This window comes from Drosophila montana, unplaced genomic scaffold (assembly GCF_035044405.1).
Source record: "Drosophila montana isolate Dmon_TW-CO22-7 unplaced genomic scaffold, ASM3504440v1 contig_203_1, whole genome shotgun sequence".
In the NCBI taxonomy this organism is placed as follows: Eukaryota; Metazoa; Arthropoda; class Insecta; order Diptera; family Drosophilidae; genus Drosophila; species Drosophila montana.
The window spans coordinates 191,725-214,446 of record NW_026996956.1 but is presented as its reverse complement, the minus strand read 5'-3'; the positions used below and the strand labels follow the sequence as shown (position 1 = coordinate 214,446).

Here is a 22,722-nt window from a genome sequence, read left to right as displayed (position 1 = left end):
ATCTTTCTTTACCCAAAACCCTTGGCTGGTAATGTGTGTATCTATACTTCAATTCCTTCGCTGCCTAAGAATAGACTATAGAAAAACCATTATTGATCGAAAAACACGCAAAACGAAAACTGTGTTTTTCTGCATGAACTCAGGGATCATTTTTTAGAGCAAAATGGAAATATTTACTGATAATATATTTAAATAGCATTCAGCTTGCAAAAACAGCTGTTTGCACAAGATTAAGTACACATTCTATATTTAGGTGAACATCACGCTACATTTTAAGTCAGAATATATACTAAAGTTGTCCTTTTTGGAATATGTATTAAAATAAGTTTTTTCTATAAACATAATAACGAATAACACTAAATAAAAATTGATTTTTCGGCTACCTTATATTCTGTGATATGAATATATAATTAAGATAAGATAATATTTATGCAAGAGTGTGTGGTCGTCGGCTCGCATATATTTTCGTGTTTGCTATGTGGGCCAGCCGAAAAATTCTTGTTTAGTATTGACTCACTCGAGGTGGATGAAGCAACCCAGCGCGTGTCGCGTCGGCTTAGTTAGGTTATACGTATACGTAAATTAAAACTCAAATATGCACTTCGTATCCAGCGAAAAGTACTTTGCCCGTGACGTCGTTGTGCGATCTTTAAAATGAAATTTTTGTTGAGAACGTCCGCTTCTTGCTTACATTCGAACAGTATTACTCGTGCCAGCGAACTGTAAAGAGCTCGGGCCTAAGTTGTAACCGTTAGCAACAAAGCAAAGCAAAGCAAAGCATTATCTAAATATTGTTTACATTTTGTTGAATGAGCTTGCAATTTACTGTTACAATTTGTGTCGTTCTAATTGAATAAACGTGCTCAACAGCCAAAAATTTAGAAGCGTTCCGAAGAAAATATATTAAAAATGGCTGAGGTTAAATTTTTGGTTGTGCTACCAGCTAATCCCGACGAGTCGGACAGGATGAGTAAACTTGCCATACGAGGGAGCCTGCTGCAGGAGCCACAACAGTAGGTTGACTAACACACTAATTTCTGCTACATGTAAAAAGAGTTTTTCAAAAATCGATTAGTGCCCTTTAAGTAACCCATTTTTCCTAAGAAAAAGCAATTAGAATTTCGCGTGCAAGAATTTAAAGGAGCTTTTTATAAAATTTTATAAAAAAAAAAAGCAATAATAACACGATTTGTGGTAAACAGCTGGGTGGGTGAACTATTTAAAAAACTGTATGAATTAAATTTGATGCACAATTTTATTATACTTAGTAGGATCTTATTGAGGTAACATCTTGTACCATTATTTCCTTAACGCATGCCTCGCTTTTGGCATCTCTATATCAGTTCCCACAACCAATGACATCATCAACGCCAAATTAAAGCAGCAGCCACGCGCTGAAGATGCCGCTAAATTGCCGGCCAGTGGGACGCTGTCAGACAACAATAAAAATCTTTTCATAACAGACAACAGAATATAATGCGAGGCACCAGACAATATATTATGGCATATCAACAGGTCAGCTATGGGTGAGCAAGCGTTGATTTTGTCCATTCTTCAACTCGATGGTCACTGGGCAAATGATGTCAATAAATCACAATTCTACTTATTTCATCACATCCCAGCGATGTGAATTTTCACAATTCGGATCCGGTTTCGTGGTGTAAGGCCTGACATAGGCATTTATTTACAAGACCTTGCTGTCGATATCGCTATCTTGTCGTGATGATAACACCACCTTTGCTGTTTCTTTGCCCAATCAATTGTTGTTTAGTACTACTGCTAAATTGATAAGCCCGTTCGATACATGCATACATGACGCACATTCACAAACAAGCTACTTAGATCCCTGCTTCTGATAAGAGACCCCTCTAGATAGGTTACGTTCTTATACTCTTACAGACAGAACTTAAATTTTTCTATGAATCACATAGTGCATTTCTCATGCATAATGTACATATTTTGATTAGCAAATATATGGTGTCCCGACACGGACCCCTATCCGTCTATTTATATATATATTTCTTTCACACTTGAATAAAAAGTCTTCTTTTCTGTTTTTGGGGTACATAAGCGTAACTTATGACTCAGTATGCATTTATCCAATATTGTCACGAAATGTGTAACGCATAGAAGAAGACGTCTCCGACTAGTAATCAGTATCATCAGATGTCTCGATATCGCCATGTCCGTCTGCCTGGTTATGCGCAAAATACTGTCGGAGTCTTAAAGCAATCATTACGACCGATCGACTGGATCGAATTACTATGTTCCATATAGCTTCCATAGAAATGTTCGATCTAATATTAAGTTCTTGTACTATTCTCATAAGGCTTTAAAGAAGGAATTAGGAGATTAAATGGTTTTCAATAACAATTGCTAATCAATTTAAATATTTCGCAACTAATGTTGCTCCTTATTTGTAGATTTTATCTAAGGTGAATTTTTGAAGAATAGGAAGTTATAACAACTATGATTGCAAGAGAATTAAAAACTGTGCTCTTAATAAATGAAATATTGGTTCTTAATTAGTTAAAGATTAATTATTAAATTCCATTCAACTCGAGCTTTCTCTATTCCTATACCACTCAAATTTCGATTAATCAAAAAATATCACATCAGCTTGTGTGAAATACGGTTTATTGTAGTCTATATCAGATTTGCCATCAATATTGATTAAATGAGACAGATAAAGCTCCATAACTTTTCTCAGGAATTCTATTTGCTGCTGATAGATAGAGATATAGTCCTTTTGTAAGTTACTTTGCTTAGTCTTTAGAAAGTGTACAACTTTAGAAAGAAGCATGTATTTGTAGCATAGCAAATCCCCAAACTAAGTAAATATATGTAGCTTGAAAACCAAAATCAATGGCATACAATAACTTTAAGATCTTACGTCAACTATAGCTATAATGTTTTAATCCGGCCAACTCCGACTTCTGTAATAATTGCAACAAAGTAAAGCCTTTTTTAGTTTGCACACAAATAGACGGACATTGCGGTAGGGTTCTCGGGAGTTGATACTGAGAAAGATTTGTATACTCTTTGGATTTGGAGTCGTCGCTTTAAATGTGTCGCTTAGACGTGTTTTCTAACAAAACTACTTTCTACAAGAGTATAAAATCCTATTAAGGTACTCACTTATGTACCTCAGCTAAATATCATTAAAAATGTCTAAAAATAGAGGCAAATGGAGACAATTGACCAAGTCATAACGCTGAATGCTAATTGGCGCAAATGTTCTTACAATGAATCATTTGAAATTTCCGAATGACGGTAAGAAATAATATTTCGTAGCTGTATATTCCGCATGGACTGCACGTTTTATCCCACCCACGCGGAATTATTTGGCCAGACCACTAAATGCCGGATATAACATGACTTGGCGGTATAATCGGGTCTAATATAGACATTTTACACCTGTACTTCGCTGGTTAACTATTAATTGTTTTTCTTGTTTTTTTTTTGTTTTCCATTACAGATTTTCCATTAATTTTGTGAACAGTCCCAGCTGCACAGACAACATAACATATCATTTTAAAGTAAAGGTGCCATCGCAGACGATCGTCGAGAATTACAAGAGTAATGGCGAGTGGAGCGGATCGCATCAGGAGAAATATCTGAATATATTCGATGGTAAAAGCGACGTGAAGTGGTCAAGCAATCCCCGTATTATAGACGGCAAATTTCACTATTCGTTCACAGAATCAACATTTTCACTTGAGTTTCAGTTTGACTATGATAATTCCACCATAATCGTGTACCAAGTGCGTGGACAGGGTCATAACTTTGTTACAAAATTCGAGACCCTCTTTTCCCTGTCAGAGATACAATCGATTCAAGTATGGGGCGATGTCCAAAAGATTAACGAGTTCTCATTGAGTTACGATTGAGAGCAGCTGCAAACCTGAAAAACAATCTTTAAGGTTAGCACTGCACATTTTTCACTACAAATTTTCACTTCTGGCGTTGTCGTCTCCCGCTTGGTTTTGGTTGGGTTTGTTTCGTTTTGTTATGTTTGGTTTGGTTTGGTTTGGTTTTGTTTGGCTTGTTCTGCTCTTCATCTAACAATGTATTTGCACGTAGTTATTCGCACCATCCACACGGAAACTAAATTAAACTCCAAATCGCAATCATTCAGTTTACAGCCGCATATATTTGGAGTTTTAAGTCATCGTCCTGCGCCTGTGCATATGCCACGCTTTTTGCACTCACCTGCGGGACTGTTCCTTTAATGTAGAGCCTGTTAAACCGTTCCAGTGCCTTGCAGTAGTATTTATGTATTTAGAATGTAATTGCTAACTATACGAATTTTCCTCTGTTATGTTTAATTAGGCCAAAGAATTTACACATTTATTTATCGCTGCTAAAGTAGTATTTATGTATGTAGTATTTATAAAAGCAGCATACAAATTGCACAATCCTACATCCCATCTAAAGTATTAATAAAAACCTTAAAATAACTGCATAGTTTTATGTTACAATTCTAAACAAAGCACATTAAATGTTATTTATTTTGTTAATTTTGTCTCAGACTGGTTTCATTTGAAAATTTCAGAATGTTTTGCATAATATTTAGTTGGAAACGTGCTTCAATTTGCATCTGCCAATGGTATTTAGTTGCCTGCATTCGTTGTAATTCGTGGAAATGAAATAATTTAAAGATGAAGAGAAAACTTTTTTTTTTTTTTTCAATTCCAATTTGTATTTGCAGTACACGAACGAAAAATCTAAAAGCTACCAAAATTAATGGGTAAACAATTGGGGCTGCCATCTGTTGTATATCGCATCGAACAGAGCGCTCCAAACAAATAAAATAACTATTCCGTAAATTAAACAACCGCATTTATATTAATTTTCGATCTGACTTTTATTTTCAATTTCTAACCAACAGATGTGGGCATTACAAAGGGTTTAGTATCAGATATACCTTAACTGCTATGTGTATGATCTCAATAAATATTTACATTTAAATGCTACTAAAATATTAACCTAAAATGGGTATGCATATATATGTATATGTATGAACTTCTAATATTGGCAAGTTGTAGCATATACATATGTGTACATACATATATATACATATATATAAACAAGGTTAAAGTAACTAATTTTAAAAATGGATAACTTGAAAATAAAATGCAAATAATTTAGAAAAAAGGAACGACGCTATTAATAAATAAATAAAGTATATACAAAAATAAAAACAAAAAACATTCATATTGCACGAAAAGAGACAGAACACAAAAGCTTTTACAGTCGACATAGTCGAAAATAGGATTAACTTCTAAATAAATAAAATCAAATATAACATATATATAAACAAATGTGCTGGTAAAAAACTGACAATATGCGAGACAGAAACATTACTAAACTAAGTCGAGGACTAGAGAAGCACTACTCAAGTTTAACCAAAATGTTAGTATCTACTTTTCAAGCTTACAAACTATTTGGTTTGAGGGGCCGCTAGCATTTTGAAATTGTGGAAATCCCAGCTGAACAAAGTTCGCGAGAGATGTTGGCATACTAGAATCAGATGCCTGGGTGATTGTTATAGTGTTGCCATCCAAGTCCACATGCATGATCTGAGGCGGTTGTTGGGGCTGCGATTGAATTTGCATTTGAGATTGCGTCGGCTGCGATTGGGGCGCTGTTGAAGTTTCATGCTTAACTTCATAGAGATCCTAGAAGAAAAAGTTAAATTATCTATATAGAACTAAATTAAAAAGTTTGAAGACTCCTACCTTGGCCTGATGGGCACCGTTTGTGGGTTGTGTGGAAGACGCTGCGTTATCGACACGCGTCTTCTTGTGCATCTCACGATGTTTTTCATAATGCTGCTTTGATGCAAAGTTTTTGTTGCAAATCTCACAACTGTGGAGTCGTGTCTCGCTTGGCTGCGTATTGTGAGTCCTGCGGAAAATGTAAATAATTTAACTGTTGTGTTGAATTTACAAATCCTTATCCTAGTAAAAAGCAATTATGAATATTAATTATTATTTATATTTAAATTAACAAATGGCATCAAGCACACAGAAGGGGATCATTTCTGAGTTATTTATATTTCAGTAATGAAACTGCTCTAATTTTGTACAAGGTTTATTTTCGTTGCAGGTAATAAAAAATTTAGATGCGACAGGGGAAAAATTTAGTATTTAAATGAATAACCTGCTTTGTTAAGCCAGCATAAAATTTAGCTGACTGGGAATGACAAAAATAACCAAAAACAGTGTTTAGTCGGGAGTGTCAGATTTGCAGTTACCCTGTACCGAGATATGATATCGATCATTCCAATTTAACTCATATATTTAAAAATAACACACATTTTCTCAGCCATACACTATAATGCATTCTTGACTAACTTTTATCATTTAGGACAATTTGTTTATCCAAAAGTGTGTATATAAAAAACTCTAAAAAAATATAATTATTATGTACAAATTTATAAACTGGCAAAAGCAGCCAGGCGATCACACATAGTATATATTTTCGATCACGACGAGGCCTGTTAAGCTAACAAAGCTAGATACTTGAAATTTGTAATACATATTTTCGTACCATTTCCAGAACGAATATATATTTTTTAACTAAAAAGTTACATGATTTAAATACAGCAAACTTGGTGCATATGTTCTCGTTTAGTATGTATATACAAACACCAAATATAATATGGCTCAGTCAACATTATCTGGTGGGATTCTATGGCTGGATGTACTTGCCGCTTATGCTTGTTAAGATTGTCCTTGCGCGAGAAGGGCTTCTTGCACTCTTCGCAACTGAACATCTTCTGACCAGAATGGGAGACCAAATGGCGAGACAAGTGCTCTTTTCGGCTAAAAGCCTTGTCGCATCCTTCTTCGGTGCATTTAAATGGACGCAGGCCTTCGTGTAGCTTGACGTGTTGGGTGAGATGCTCCTTCTTCTTGAACTCGCGCCGACAGGTGGGACAGGTAAGTGCATTCGCGGGTGTCGCAGTAGGCGTCTCGGCGATCGAAGTGTTGGCCATCTGTTGCTGTTGCTGCTGCTGTTGATGCTGTTGAGGCTGCGACTGTGCTGCCGTTTGCTGTGCGGGAACAGGCAGAATCTGTTGCTGCGGGCGAGCGGTTTTGGCTTTCTGATTCACCAATTGCTCGGGCGGCTTACGAATGATTTTTCTTTGGTTGAGAATGCTAGTAACTTCACTGACTGGTGGCTGAGGCAGCTGTTGCAGCGCCAGAGAGGGTGGTGGCGGCGCTGGCTGTGGTTTAGGCGCTTGTGCCTGTGTCTGTGCTGTAGCTGTCGGCTTGGCCTCCGGCTTTGAAGGTGCTTGTGTAGATATGCGACTTATGGTTATATTCTGTTTATTTAGCAATGGTAATTTGTTGGCCGCCACGGGTTGTTGTTGCTTGGGCAACTTGGTAATGGTCGTGTTAGAAGAAAGCCGCTGCAAAGCAGCCACATTACTTGGCCCGGGTGGCTGCTGTTTGGCTTGCGCCACACGCTTGCTAAACTCAGTATGGGGCGCATTACTAGAAGAAACGGCAGAAGGAACTGCAACTGAATTTGCACTGGAAGATGGGGGTTTATACTTGATCTGTTGCTGTTGCTGTTGTCGTGGAGATGACATTTTGAAGGTGACCGACGAATCGGCATTGCCGCCCATCGGTGTGCTCGGCTCAGAGCTAACGTTTCGAATCACCAGCTGTGAATTCATTCCATTTCCATGCGGTGATCTGATGATTTGCTGTGAAGTCACCTGCGCTGTAGCAGGGGGCAGTTGTTGATGTTGTTGCGAATGTTGTTGTTGCTGTTGTTGTTGTTGTTGCTGTGACTGTTGTTGTTGTTGTTGTTGTGAATGCGGTTGTTGTTGATGCGAGTGTTGCTGTTGTTGCGGTTGTGGCACAAGGAACTGATTTTGATGTGTTGTCGCTGATTGAAAGGCCGTCGCATTGCCCAAAGTCTGTGGCGTTAACTGCAATGTGGCTGGAATGGAAGTTGGTGTCAACTGCATGATGGGCTGACCATCCGCAGTGGCCAATTGTGGTTGTAGCTGCAAATCGAAAGTATTTCGAGTATGTTAAATGTGTAAATAATATGAGGAACCTTATATGCAAATACGTATAAATAGTAATTTTAACATGGTAGTTTTCTAAAATAATCAAAAGTAACATACAAATTTAAAATATGCACTTACAAATTCAAACTTTATTTGCTCTATTTACTTCCCACCCTTAATCAGAATATTATGTCTGCTTCAAATATATCTTTACAAACTACCTAAAACTAAAGTTATGAAATAATAAAAAGAATGTGCGATAAGATTGTCCCTTATTTCCCGTGTCTTAAATAATTGAATACAAAAGAAAAAATGTAATTTGCAAAAGTAAAAGGAATATTGTATTCTGTTATTGTATGTTTTCAAACATGCTTTTGACTTGGATTTTTAATTTGTGCCCGCTTTTTTGACAGCTTAGTTAATTTGATCAATCTAGTTATTACTGCCGAGCCTCACCTTCATTTGCACTTGATATGTAGTGGGTAGCACCAGGTTCTTGGTGTCAATATGCGCGACAATCTGCTGATCCGAGTTTTCATCGCGTATGGTAATTGGCAAAAAACATTTGTTGGGCGAAAGCATATTGCCAGCTCCATTGCCTCCAACCAGCTGAGTGCCAGCCAGGGAGAGGAGAGCAGCGGCATTGAGCTGTTGTGCAGGTTGGGCAGCGATGCCGCCCGTTGATGTGTTGCTCGAGCTTGCACCTCCTGGCAGAAGCTGTAACTGAATTTGGGGCTGTGTGCCACCCACATTGCCAAACTGTGGCAAACTCCCAGCAAACTGCGGAGTTCCAACTGGTGACGATAGCACAAAGTTTAATTTCGGTTTTTTGCTCTCCGTGGAATTCATTCCGTCATCACCACCGTTGGTAAACTGCGACTGCGCCTGTAGCTGCTGAATCTGCTGCCATAGCGCCTGTTGCTGCAATAGCACATTGAGGTCATTGAGCTGCTGCGGTTGCAATTGAATTTGAGCGGCAGGGGCAGGCATAGCTGTTAACGTTTGCGCCTGCAGTTGGACAGGTTGCTGTGCATGTTGCTGTGGCTGCTGCGATTGTTGTTGCTTTATATTGGATATAGTACTGCCATGCACGTTCTCCTTCTTGCCCAGCGGCGTAATTTTAATGTCCGGCTTCAGGCGTATAAACTCCTCCAAAGTACTGATATTAAAATTCGACTCGATTAATTGGTTTGCACGACAACGTGAATGTAAAACTTACTTTTGCTTTTCGGACTTGATTTCTGCCTGGGATTGAGGATGGTGATGGGGAAGTGACTGCGCCTGAACGTGGCTGTCAACAGTAATGGTGTACTGTTGTTGCTGTTGGGGTTGTTGCTGTTGAACCTGCATGCCAACGGCTTGCATGATGCTGCTGAGCAGGTCGTTCGACTGCTGAGTACTGCTACTGGAGACAAGCCCACCAGACGCAGTGCTGAGCACGCTAAGGCTCTTTCCAGTATCATTGATGGCATCTTTGATGAACACTTTGTCATCGCTCTGCAGCGTTCGATGGTTGAGCCAATTGTTGAGTATAGTTTGCGAGTTTCTCGAAATATTGCGAATTTCGTATATTTGGTCCACTTGCTGGGCGCACTGGGCACATACCACCTTGGGTAGCCGATCCTTCTCATCGATCTGCTCGAATGGGTGGCAAATCATGACCTGGGTATACTTGTTATATTTTCAATGCTACTCACTTGCACTGGCAGACATTCAGCGATTTTTTGGCTCAAATTTTTGGCGCGTCCATCGGGCGAGTATATGTTAATTTTCTGTTCACTGCTGGCCGTGCATATGCGGCACAGATCCCAAAAATTTATGCACCGCACATTAGACATTGCTGTGGGTGGATTCTAATTCACACAGGGTACAATCTTATGCAGTTGGGAAAATATTTATGTGGCGATTCCCGCGTTCGCACTTTGTTTATATACACACAATACACAAACACACACGAACCCTCACAAATATTCAAGGCTGTTGTCTGCTGGCTGCAACAGACAACTTTATGCACTCCCGCGAAAATTAAGATTGCACATTTTTTATTACGCTGGCAGTAGCGTTCTTGTTCTGTTTGATTTTGCTCATTAATTCAGCTAGAATAGGGCACATTTTCATTTTTATTGCAACTAAAAGTTGTTTTGTATAGGCGGACGCCGCTGAACTAATGCTACTAAATAAGCTCAAACAAAAAATACTGAACAACAAATAAAGGGAACTGCCAACCTGCGACAAAGGCATTATTTTTGTCGATAACTGTCCCATGCAGACTTGTAACGCCGTCGCATTTATGTGTATATGTAATTTCCTTGTGTGCGTAATTGCGTGACAGCAAAAGTTCTGGGAAAAAAATTTGCCATTTATATCCAATTTCAAACGCTAAAAATTACTAAATGGGTTCCCGCAATGAGTGTCGCATTTATGTTGGCAATTTGCCACCAGACATTCGCACCAAGGACATACAGGACCTTTTCCACAAGTTCGGCAAAGTCACATTTGTCGATTTGAAGAATCGGCGTGGTCCGCCATTTGCATTTGTAGAGTTTGAAGATGCGCGGTGAGTAACAAAACGAATGGCTCGCATACATATATGCATACATCCATATGTACAAGGAGTTAACATAAAATGCAACTTTAATTTCGGCGGCATACAGTGATGCAGATGATGCTGTTAAAGCGCGTGATGGATATGACTATGACGGTTATCGTCTGCGAGTCGAGTTCCCTCGCGGTGGTGGTCCAGGTAGCTACCGCGGCAACAATCGGAACGATCGTAGCCGGGATGGCGGTGGCCGCATGGGTGGCCGAGGACCCCCAGCTAAGCGCTCACAGTACCGTGTCATGGTAACTGGCTTGCCAGGTTCAGGCTCGTGGCAGGACCTGAAGGATCACATGCGTGAGGCCGGAGATGTTTGCTTTGCCGACACATACAAAGATGGTTCTGGAGTCGTGGAGTTTTTGCGTCACGAGGATATGAAGTACGCCATTAAAAAATTAGATGACTCTCGTTTCCGTTCCCATGAGGTGAGTACCACCAATACAAGAGGATGATTTGTACTTTGCGAACAGTACCTTACGCATGGACTAATTTAAGGGTGAGGTCGCCTACATACGGGTGCGGGAGGACAGCGGAGATAATGACCGCGGTGGTGGTGGTGGTGGGGGCGGCGGTGGTGGTCGTGACTATCGCGATAGGTAAGTTTGAAGCTGTTAAACAAAGATTACCTGTATTCTAAATACGTTTTATTACTGTGAAAATGGTAATTATGACGGTAATCAAAAATATGGAATCTGAATGAATCCGTTTTGTTTTTCTCTAATTTAAATCCCTTTCACAGATCACGTTCGCGCTCGTTTTCATCACGGCCACGTCGTCGTGGTACACCAACATATTCGCCGGTGCGTCGTCAATCCTATTCCAGGTCTCGCTCACGCTCTAATTACTAAATTATACAATCATTATCCATTAATATTAATATTTCTTACGAGCAGGAAAAATTAGGAAAAGCAAGATAACTATCAAGACCCCTCCCCCCTAGCTCCTATACTTACTGTTTATTCAATTATGCTGACTGTCAAACGATTGATCAGATTAATATCAAGAAAAGAAACCCTTTTATCAAGACTGGAGCAATCCAATGTGAATCCCAAATTAAGAACACTAACAACAGTAAACACTTGCTTTTCTCTCAGAACAGAAAAATTCTTTTAAATTATTTAATGCATACAAATACACATTTGACAAATTAAGTTTTAACAATAATTATAATTCAAGGAAAGTCTCTTTTTCACACATTCCTTGTTTTAAAATTTGGTTGCATTCGTAAAGCAAAATTTATTAGAATTTATCTTATTACCAAACAACAAACAATAAGAAGAATCCACTACTATTCAGAATAAATAATATATAAACAAAATCAAAACACAACCATGTTTATGGAGTACATTTACATATTATTAATATTTCATTTTATTTTCTTCTCTTCCCCATTTTGCGCGTTTATGTTTGGAGTATAATGAGGATTATTGGAGAAGGAGGAAGGATAAGGATAAGGAGGAAGGATAATTTTGATGTTGATGGTGGAGTGAAGTTTGAAGTGGAAAGTGGAAAGGATAAAGATGAATTTGGAGTAAATTAGAGGAGGCAGGCAATTTGGAAAGCGTGTTGTTTATAAAATGATATCAGGAAACAAAAGGATTTGGATATTAGGAATCATAAAAGGATTTGGATATTAGGATTCATAAAAGGATTTGGATATTAGGAATTTTCTTTTACCTTCGCGAAAGAAGATTATAACTCTAGGACAACGTGGGATGCAGTTTCCCCACGATACGAGCTATAAACATGGAGAACAGCCTCTAACCTCTTTTGCTTACTTACTATTTGGAACCCCATTTAAGAGCTTCGTTACATCCTTTTGGGTTTGTGTTTTCAATTCGGAATAAAGTAATTTTGTGGGTATGAGATAACTTGAATTATGATGTGGATAACAAACGTGTGCACATGGACAGGATATGCAAGGATTTTGGAAACGCATCCCTTCGTGCTTCACTTCAGCATTTGTTTCACATCGGATTAGGATTTTAAATTCGCATTTTGCTACCTTTTGGATAACATTTACTCACCACATTTCGTGGCCTTTTCGACCATATCAATGGAATTTCCGCATCATCCAACGTTGTCTTGCGCCCAACGCTGGATAGTGTCCGGTCCTTAAGATCTTCCTCTATCTTTCCTCTTGGTATGTTCGATACACTCGATTTAGCAACTGTTTTTAGTTTATTTTTCATTTTTACGTTTTTTACATAAACCAAATAATTTGAAAATTTAACACTTGTCTTAATTGATGTTGCCTATGGCGACTTCCTTAGGCATATACAGCATATACTATATATATATTGTATATACTAATGTGTACGTATGTATATTATATACAATAATGCCAGAGAACAGTTGCCATATGCCTTTGTGTATTTGTTTGATTTTGTCCAAGTTTTGACTAGAAACTCGAGTCCAAACTACAGCGTAAATCTTTTGCATGAGGTTTGCTTATATGCAAACGTAAATGTATAATTAGTATATAGTACACACTAAAACTAGCGCAGAGAACTAAGCAAAAACAATGGAATAATTCAAAATAATTCGAAATAAATGCGTTCTCTTTGCTAACGTTTGTTAAACTAACAATAGATCACACCTTTATAGTTTTAAAATCAAATAAGTAAATGAAATATTTTTTAAAAATTAATAAACCATAATACTGGAAAGCAATGCTTGTTGTTGTTTTTAAACTGTAGTGGGCGGTTTATTAAAACAATTTACTAGAACACGCCATTTAATATAGAATTTATAAACCCTTATAAGCTACCAATATCGTTCAGTCCTGATTGATAGAGATCAGGGGGTACTCATCGATTCCAGTGCAGATTAAACAAATTGAAATGTAAAAATAAGAATTTTAAATTAATTATTACTTGAAGAAATTGAAAGAGTATTCATACATTACTTTAAAAAAAACCAAGACAGTAATTTAGCATTTAAATTTCTTTGGTGTAATTGTAAGTTAAACAATTTTAAACCATTGGTCTGCTAAAAATTAAATAAAACACGATTCAAAATATGTTAAATGAAAGTTAGAGATGTTGGTTGGCAGCAAGAAACAGCATTAACCTGAACCAAAGCATGGTTTTTTAATGGTAATTTTATCTTGAAATGTGTAGAATACATCCGACTTTATAATCAATATATATTTTCCATCAGATTCAAATCATCCAAGACCGTCTTTTTGTTGCAGACAGTACACATGCGGAGTTTAACTAGTATGGCATAAAGCTAGCATAGGAATGATAGATGGAAAATGAAGAAAATTAACCTTTTTTGTTTACAATATAACGGTCAAGCTCGGCATATATTCGTTTCAGTGTGTTTCGATTTTTAATTTTAATTTTCATAATAAAAATTTAAATTCCGAATGTTTTTATATAAATTCATGAGTTCTAATTCTTATAAAATAAATTGAAAATTTCCATGATTACCCATAAAGTTCTAAAAGAGTTGTTTAATCTCTATTTGTATAATAGTTAAATCTAAAAACTTTTAGCAATTCTATTGATTTCCTTAGTTTAAAAAATTAACAGTGTCGGTTAACATAATGTAAGGTGTATCAGAGCGGATTTATCGAACACGAAGATATATCGATATTACCCGCGCAAAAATCAAATACATCGGCAATCGTACGTTCAGCTCGGGCAGTCGCAAGCAAAACACCGAACATAGCGGTTGTGACGCGGACGGCCTCGAGGCAATGAGCATGCTACAAAAATACGATTTCTTGTCGCGACCATAAAACTACAACAATACTCAAAAAGTACGTGTGCTATGTGGAGTTGCAAAAATTGCGCCAAAAACCGAGAAGTAACAAGTGATTAGTTTGCAAAACGGTTAGCAATGTGCTCGTCGTTGCGCCCATGCTGTCAGTTGTCAATGCGCTTGTTTGTGGCATCACAATAAATGCATTCACAATTGCCGCGGGCTTTTCAAATATCACGCATATGTGTGTGTAAATATGTACTATATACGAACTTGTTATTAATAACGTAAAGTGCATTGGTGCTCGCCAGATCAGCTAAGCGGCGTGCGCGGCGTGTGGGCGACCGGCAACACGGATGAGCAGTGGGCTTGGAAGTGGAGGTGGAATTATCAACGGTTTGGGATTTTAGGCATTTGTTTGGCCTTCACTGCGACTGCCCCTTGTCGTGCCTATCAAGAGCTCGCATAATGGGCGGCTTTTTTTATGGACATTCATTGATTAAATGATTTATGGCCATCGTTGGAAAGACGATCGTGTTCTTTTATTACTCCATTCGCCGGGTTAATTGAGTTTATTATTTCCATTAAAATTTCAGGCTAACAAAAATAAACCTAAAAAGCAGAAAATGAAAGTGAATTTTAGTCAGTGACTACAATAATTACTTAAGACAAACAAATACTTATATACAACAACAAGGACAGCACACCTGTCAGACAAAAGGTGCGTATACCAACCTTAAGAATTAAGCATATTTGAAATCGCCGAATAACACTTGGGTGTCTGCCGTGTGGCTGTAACTTGATCTCAAAGATATGTGATGAGTTGGCGGCTACTTGCATCCTTGTGGTAAGATCAACACAAACCGCCAGCATGTCTAGCTACGTCCATTTACGTACCTGGTGTCGCTCTCTTTTGTTGCTTCTGTTTGTGTGTGGCCATTTTTGTTGCATCGGTCGCATGCGTCTCTAATCTGACCTGTCCATCTGGGCACTGTGCTTTTCCGGCGTGTTAATCTTTTGTTGTTTAGACGATGCTTATCGCGCCCATGCCGTATGTCGTACGGACCAGTTCAGCCAAACTGTTCGTCATTGCGACAGGTGCGTCACACGGACAAAAAGCGCAATTTAAAACAAAAAATTTGGCGGCAATGCCTCATTTTTTGTGCCGTGCCTCCTCCACGGAAATGTCAGAGTTCATTTGTGCGAATGATTGACGGGCAGCTGTCCCAAATGCGAGCCCGAACTATAGAAAACCCTTTAAAAGTCAATGAGCCGCATCGCGTACGCAATTTATGTTAATTGCTGTTGTTTGTGCTCTACCACCGCGTTTGGTTGGGTCCATCAACAAAGCATCGCAGTTGGCAACGCATGTAATGAAATTTTAAAGATAATATAAGGAACAAAGGACTCAACATTTTTAAGTATAAACAGCTAAAGCTAAAACACTCTTATTTTATTCTGATTCGCAACAATCAGGCTTTAGTTGAATTTTTATACCCTGAACCCATTGAAAATGGGTAAAAAAGGTATAATGTATTTGTGCAAATGTATGTAACAGGCAGAAGGAAGCATCTCCGACCCCATAAAATATATATATTCTTGATCAGCATCAACAGCCGAGTCGATCTAGCCATGTCCGTCTGTCTGTCCGTATGTATGAACGCAAGGATCTCAGAACCTATAAGAGCTAGAGACTTGAAATTTTAGCTGTAGGTCCTCCTAGTCCATGCGCAGATCGAGTTTGTTTCAGATAATCGATAACTTGCCCCGTTTCCAAGTAATTGTTAAAAATTTTGGTAAATAATATAAGCTAGAGTCACCAAACTTGACATGTAGCTTCTAGAATAGTAGATATATATATCAAGTATCTTTAATGTTATACTCCCCCTCCCCCTTCCCGCTACCACCACACAGCTATAAATCAAGTTAATTATCCAACTTGTGTACAAATACAACAAATATTCTATAATCTATTCTACAATAAGATGTAATGTCGAAAATTTTATTAAGATCGGTTAAGAAACACAGAAGTTATGTGCGCATGTGTAAGCATCGGGTAGCGCAAATTTCAAGAATTTCTGTATACATGTACACACACACACATTCATGCGCGTCTGCTTTGAATTATATCAACAGCATTGCAATTGCGACTGTATAGTTTTCTGTTCTTCTATTTTCATTGGTTTTTTTTCTCGTTAAAACTCAATTATTGGTGTGGCTCTTCAGTAGGGGCGGCGACAGGTGGTGCGGTTAGTTGCGAGCTCGAACCCTGTCAAGGGAAACATTTTATTTCTTGTTTCATTTTTCTTTATTACTACTAAGCAAACGAGTGCGTAGCGCGATCTGCATTGGTGTTGAAAGAAGAGGGTTCAGGGTATCCCCTAGTCGGGAGCTCTCGACTAGAACCTCTTACTCGTTTGAGTTAGTACAGTGCAAATCTATTTCTTAACTAAATATATTTAAGTGTTAGGGTATTTAATTTCATTAAAAAACAGCACGACGTTTGAGCTTATTATAATTTGTATATTTGTTTATGACATATTTGTGATAATCCCACTTCTTATAAAACTATAATTATCGAAGTAAATATAAATATGATTTTTCATTAATGATTCAAAATTATTTAATTAAGCCTTAAATAAACAGTCATATGTGGTTTTTAATTAGAGCTGTGCAGTTTTCCAGCTAGACTTCAGAAAATTCTAAAGAGCATTAAAACTTTGCCTAGTTCTTCGTTGTGTATTTTCATTACTTTGTTTCGCTTGTCGCATTTCCCGTGGGGCAACTATCAACGCATTTAATTACACACTTTTTACTTTTCACGCTGCAACTAACCCAACCAAAGCCGGAAAGTTAGAGACCGAGCTAGAGCCAGGCCCGACCAAGAGAGCCTGACAACTGTTTTTCCGGCATGTCGGTGGTCCGGTGAGGCGGCAACAAGTTGTAAGAGCCCCGCCAGGCTGTCTTAATTGTTTTGACTGCAAAAATTTCTCCAAGCCTTTTTCGGCTGGGGCTTATTACAGACGACAGATGAGGCGTGCCGGCAAACTATGAAACTGGTTTTGCTTGGCCTGCCCAAAACAGAAAATTTGGTCAGCATCTATTAGGGGCGTTCTGTACCAAACTCTTACCGCAACCAGACCTTTGGCAACAGCTTGGGCTGACGAATGAATGATCGAACGAATGACAGATTTGTGCAACCCGATTGGGATAGGCAATCCATCAAGCTGTCCTCAGAACTGGTGCCACACGCATTAAACAACAACTAATTGGCTAACAAGCCCGCTAAGCGCCGACCATTGTCTTTGCAGCTGGCTCTCATTTGCATTTCCTATTAACCGGCTCCACTTGTCCAGCCAAGCTCCAGTCCAATACTAGCTCACTCATTGGCAACAATAGCTAATGCTCATATGGAGACTTGCGCACATTTAAATATAGCTATAAAAGCGCCACATGCGATGGCAACGATGCACGCGTTTTGGGCGCCATTTAATTGCGACGCGCGCGTTTTGAACGCGACTTTAACCGGTTGCATATTGTGTGACACTTTGTGAATGAATATTTAATGGCACCAGCAGCTTGTTATGTATTTTAATAACAAGTCTCAATTAACATACGTATCTCTGCATTAATACTCTTTAGCTGCATGACTTGACAGCCACTAATTAGTTTGGAATCAATTTAAGTTTTTGTTTTTTCTTTTTTCATTTGTTGAGCCAATTGATAAGGCTGTCGGTAAGAAGCTGGCGTTAGTCAGTTTGTTATTGTTGAATATTTTAATAAAAATATATTAGAGTCTATTTTGGGACACAAACTAGAAAGGTATGTGGCCGACGGTGGGCGGGCGGCTTGCGAAACACGCGTTTAATATTTAAATGTTTATTCTTGCTATACCCTGCTCCCAATTAAAATTGGCTAAAGAGAGTATAATGTATTTCTGTTTTTTTTTTCCGCGTTGCTTATTATTTAATATTTCTATACAATGTATATAAATAATTATTTTAAGCAAAAACACATATACACCATCGAATAAATCTAAAATTATAAATATTTGAATCATATAAATTTTAATTACTAATTGTAGAATTTTGGGTCCTTAAAATAAAAGTTAGTGCCTTACATATGTCCGCACTGACACCCCAACCCGTTAGAACTAAAAAGCTTAAATGTTTTACGTTAATCAGCATATAGGGTGGGGTGGGTTTTCCACTAGCAAGTGTGGAAAAATAGCTTTAAGCGTTTGTATGAAACTTTCTTGTTAGCCATCAGATTTGCTCTAAACTAATTTCCAAAGATCTTTGGGAAAATGTATCTTAAAAAATTAACGCCCCTTGCAAGGAACTCTTCTTTAAAGTTTGAATGGCAACGTTTCAGGTATAAGCGTATTTACACAATCTTTAGGAAAATTCACACTTTTCACGAAATCGCCTAGGTGGAAAATAGAATTTATCTCATCGGCAGTATTAAGTTTTATCCGATAGGCTTCAAACTGATTTCCAAAAATTCATCTAATACATGATTGTTTTGTAAGAATTCAATATGAACTGGCTTACACTGTTTTTAAGATAGCTTATGTATATGCCAAGTACTCAGTAAATTTTAAGTACCTACTAAATTCAAATTCTTTTAATTTGTTAGATAAAGCATTTACATTTTTATTGACCTACAAAAATGTCGATAGTATAATTAGGAAATGTTCTCAGGATTAAAATTATTGTTATACTTTTTATGAAGCGTTGGAAACGATTACAGAAATTATGGCCACAATGCCATTGACGCGTGCTCAGCAACAAATTGTAGGGCATTTTAGTACTTAGCATGCAATTTCTGTGGCCAGCCCAGTGCTTGGCTAGCCGCAAGGCGAGTTTAAAGAGCTGCTGAAAAACGCGCAAAGCCATAAAGAAGACTCTGCTGCGCGCAATAGCGACAATAGAGTCCCGCGAAAGGTGGGGTTGGTAATTATATGCATACATAAACAGATATACATGCGAATACATATACGTGAACGCACGTAATTGCAGTGGCTATTAAAATAATTCAACTCGTATCGGTAATGAAGCGCATCATAATGAGCCTGCGCCGGCGCGGCAGCCGGGGGAGGGTAGATTACTTATTCAACGTTCCCCTCGGAGGGGGGAGGGATTAACATAATTTTGCTAATATTTTGAGCAAAACATCCCGCATAATGCGCTTAGAACTATGAATAAAGGCGGCATTAACCTGAATGACCACGCCAGCTGCAGCGGATTGCGGGCAAAACAAGCCAACAAATAGAATGCAGGCGCAGCCTGGGGTGCACTGTCTGCACTGAGGCCAATATGAGCAGCGGTTTCGGATGCGGATTCCTGCTGCATGATGAGTTGAAAAAACGCGCCAAAGCTGCAGCAGCAAGAGTCGCAGCAGTGACGACGCCGACTGCAGCAAAGTGGAAAATCCTGTCTGACAGCATTTAAACTAAAAAAGAAAAAAATTACAAAACACATAATAAGCGTGAAAAAAAGCAAAATGAGAGCAAACCAAAGCGAGCCAGACCCAGTCCGACCCGGCCGGGCCAGGATGCAACGGGCAATGAAAAGCGAATGCGGCTGGGATACAAAAATTATGTTTAACACACATACTGTTATAACTGGAAAAGAAAAGACTGCCTAGAACAATCCATCTGAATACCCAGTAGCTAGTGACAAAGAATTGTACAAAAATATTAATTACAACATTTTCGTATAAATATAAGCGAATTTTATAATTTTTTGGCTGTAGGCCAAAATTGTCTCGGTTCGTAAATAAATTGTTTAAATTATTTAATTTTTTACAAATGAAAATCTTCTTTTGTAATTATGTTAAATTGAGAGATAAAGTATATGTTTCAAATTTGTTAATAATGCAGTATTTTTTAATTTTTTTGGGCAATCCGGTTTGCAGCTTTGTTATAAATATTTAACTCCAATGTTTTTCTTAGTTTGTTTTTATTGGTATATTGCTTCGATAGCTTCACTCTCTTTCATTTTGTATGGGTGTTAATATTTGTTTTTAACCAAATAGGTTAAAATGGTTGTAACTACAAAGGTAACTAATATTAGCTCTGTTTTAAAGAATATGAGTAAAACACTAAACTCTTTTAAATGGCAACAAATAAATTTTGATTAACAATAAACAGTCAAATAATTAAAAATATTTCGTTCATTGCTGCCACTTTTAATGTGAAAATCTCAAAAAAACCACTTCAAGCTGTAGAATAATAATTTTGTACTGACAAAGTGCTGCTGTCAAAAGTCGCTTCGTAAAATTCCCAGAAATATTTTTAATTAACATTGGCGAGGTGAGCTTCTTCAATGGACCTTTCAACCGGCACGCTTTGGGTTTTCTGTTCAATGTAGCGCAATATATTTGGAATCATTAATCATGGCGCCCGCAATCTTGAGTTCATTTAGCAAAATCAACATGCACACGTACTTATATATAGAGATACAGATATTGTATACAGATACATTCGGATAGTTGGCGCTGCTTTTCAACACATGCGATTCGCGCCGAGTTTGCACATTTTTCATTTGGTTTTGCCCATTAAACACATAAAAATAAATAATAATTATAAATGTTCTGACTGAATTTCTTGCGGAAGTTGAATGCACAATTTAAGAATTTTCCATAGATTTTTTTGCTGCTTTACGTTTCGGTGGTATTCACGGAAAACCACATGAGTTTTTTATTGTTAATTGGTTGCTAATAGAATTTAATTGATGTTTTTTGGAAATTAATATATTATATTTTCTTTATGTTTGCTTGGTTGAGTCAGAAAAAAAGATTCAGGTTTTAGTTTATTTAGAAAACTTAATTAATAAAAAGTGCTTATAAGTTAAAGCAGAAGCATCGAAAGTATTAATAACAGCGGTATTACTATCTCTTATTAATTTCTATCTCTCTTTCTCTATTTTTAAAATTGTTTGAATGCCCGTAATTTTGACTGTCGCTACCTTATATGGTGAAGGTGCACGGTATGACAGGAAAATTCTATCCGTGAGTGTGGGAAACTGTCGGTAAACGGCTATATGAAATATTTGTTTTTACCATCCGAACTGTTTTACACTTTTCGGAAAAACCATCCCTCCTTAGGAGTAATGGGGGTTAAAGATGTGGTGTGCGAAGTTTTAATTTTTTTCTTCATGGCCTTCAAACATATACTTGAGAACATAGTTAATACGTATTTTAGCGATTTTAAATATGGTATGAATGGTTCCTAATTGAATAGATCATTCTCATATTTCTATGTAAAATAAGACTTAAAACGTGGAGTTCAAGTCAGTAAGGGTAGATTTAAAATTTCGACGGGCGAGAATACCAGCTAGTTACTGATAATTGATAAAACAGCGCGTACCATTATAATCTAGTAAAATTAGTCAATAAGGGACTTATTTCATAGAAAAGTAAAATCAACGAATTCGTCTGTACTATAAAAGCACAATGACATACCGTATGGAATAATAAAAGAAGCCTATCATATAAATAAACATTAATACCTATTATACGTTGACTCATTTATGATTTATAACTGCCGCTATTATCTGCCTAAATAAGAAACTTCTTTTAGGTTTTTACAAATATCAGAATTGTAATAGAATGTGCGCTTAGAATAATTGCTTATCCAAAGACCAAAGTCTTCGAATGGCTGTGATAAATCGAATCAGATATATCATTTACAGACCCAGAAACTGTTTTGTCTTTGTACATGTTCTATAATAAGTATGCCAGCATTTTGTCAAAGTCAAAAGCACAAAAGGTAACCGAGTCAATGACATTTTCCCATGTCATGCTACACATTAGCAACAAGGGACAGGTCTTTCACAAAAGGCCGACAATTGCTCACGAACATGCCAAATACAATAGTAGCCGTGGTATACAAAATTTCACTGATTTTTCCAATGTTCAGTATTGAATAATTAATTTAACTTTGTGCGTTATTATGTCCCAGTAACAAAATCAATTAATAACTTGTTGCAATTGTATCGGAATTGCTTTTGATTATAATTTATGCGCAGATCTGGCATTCAATCAATGGTCTCTTACTCTTCTTGTAATCATAAAAACGGGGTGTTTTAAATCTGAGCAGATAATGCTTTACTATGTGAAAAAAACAACTTATTCACATTAACAGACGCAAATCTAGATAGAAATTGCATTATATGCATACATGTTTATAATTATATAAAATTAAATCGAGGGTATCTTACTCATCTAGAAATATTATAAACATTTCATTTTGTGGATAGATAGATTGCCATTTGGTATAAGGTTATGATTAAATGTAAATTTGTACTATTTCTATTGTTTCAATATAAAATATAAAATATATTTACTTAAATCGCAGATTAAATTCATTTTATTT

The 22,722-nt window shown here is 37.3% G+C and overlaps 4 protein-coding genes across 10 annotated transcripts in view; 3 read left to right on the top strand and 1 right to left on the bottom strand.

Moving 5' to 3' along the window:
- Positions 1–530: 530 nt before the first annotated feature.
- LOC135426532 (uncharacterized) lies at positions 531–4,852 on the top strand. Of its 4 annotated transcripts, none has more exons than XM_064679642.1 (3): positions 531–1,013; positions 3,479–3,923; positions 4,556–4,683. In XM_064679642.1, the coding sequence occupies exons 1-2, from the start codon at positions 910–912 to the stop codon at positions 3,888–3,890; spliced, it is 516 nt and encodes a 171-aa protein (XP_064535712.1). In that variant the 5' UTR covers positions 531–909; the 3' UTR covers positions 3,891–3,923; positions 4,556–4,683. The 4 variants fall into 4 exon arrangements, with proteins under 4 accessions (XP_064535712.1, XP_064535713.1, XP_064535711.1 ...); XM_064679643.1 differs by lacking the exon at positions 4,556–4,683 and adding an exon at positions 4,139–4,520; XM_064679641.1 differs by lacking the exon at positions 4,556–4,683 and adding an exon at positions 4,712–4,852 and having other exon boundaries at positions 532–1,013.
- Positions 4,120–10,209, bottom strand: pad (poils au dos). Its single transcript, XM_064679632.1, has 7 exons — positions 9,730–10,209; positions 9,252–9,667; positions 8,489–9,191; positions 6,717–8,026; positions 5,742–5,910; positions 5,441–5,681; positions 4,120–4,220 (listed from the first exon to the last, which is right to left on the bottom strand). Exons 1-7 carry the CDS (start codon positions 9,868–9,870, stop codon positions 4,135–4,137), a joined length of 3,066 nt encoding a protein of 1,021 aa, XP_064535702.1. The 5' UTR covers positions 9,871–10,209; the 3' UTR covers positions 4,120–4,134.
- A 118-nt stretch (positions 10,210–10,327) lies between these two features.
- On the top strand, positions 10,328–13,304 carry SF2 (splicing factor 2). Of its 2 annotated transcripts, XM_064679639.1 has the most exons (5): positions 10,328–10,589; positions 10,687–11,056; positions 11,127–11,227; positions 11,371–11,454; positions 11,525–13,304. In XM_064679639.1, exons 1-5 carry the CDS (start codon positions 10,426–10,428, stop codon positions 11,532–11,534), a joined length of 729 nt encoding a protein of 242 aa, XP_064535709.1. In that variant the 5' UTR covers positions 10,328–10,425; the 3' UTR covers positions 11,535–13,304. The 2 variants fall into 2 exon arrangements, with proteins under 2 accessions (XP_064535709.1, XP_064535708.1); XM_064679638.1 differs by having other exon boundaries at positions 10,329–10,589; positions 11,371–13,304.
- Positions 13,305–14,286: 982 nt separating this feature from the next.
- Positions 14,287–22,722, top strand: part of Sulf1 (Extracellular sulfatase Sulf1) — a 42,230-nt gene continuing 33,794 nt past the window's right edge. Inside the window, exons 1-2 of one of the 3 annotated variants that reach the window (XM_064679533.1) lie at positions 14,287–14,400; positions 14,939–15,063. The gene's annotated coding sequence lies outside the window, so the exon portion shown is untranslated. Of the gene's footprint in view, positions 14,474–14,774; positions 15,064–22,722 lie in introns of those variants that run through there. The other 2 variants (XM_064679532.1, XM_064679534.1) reach the window with 2 other exon arrangements.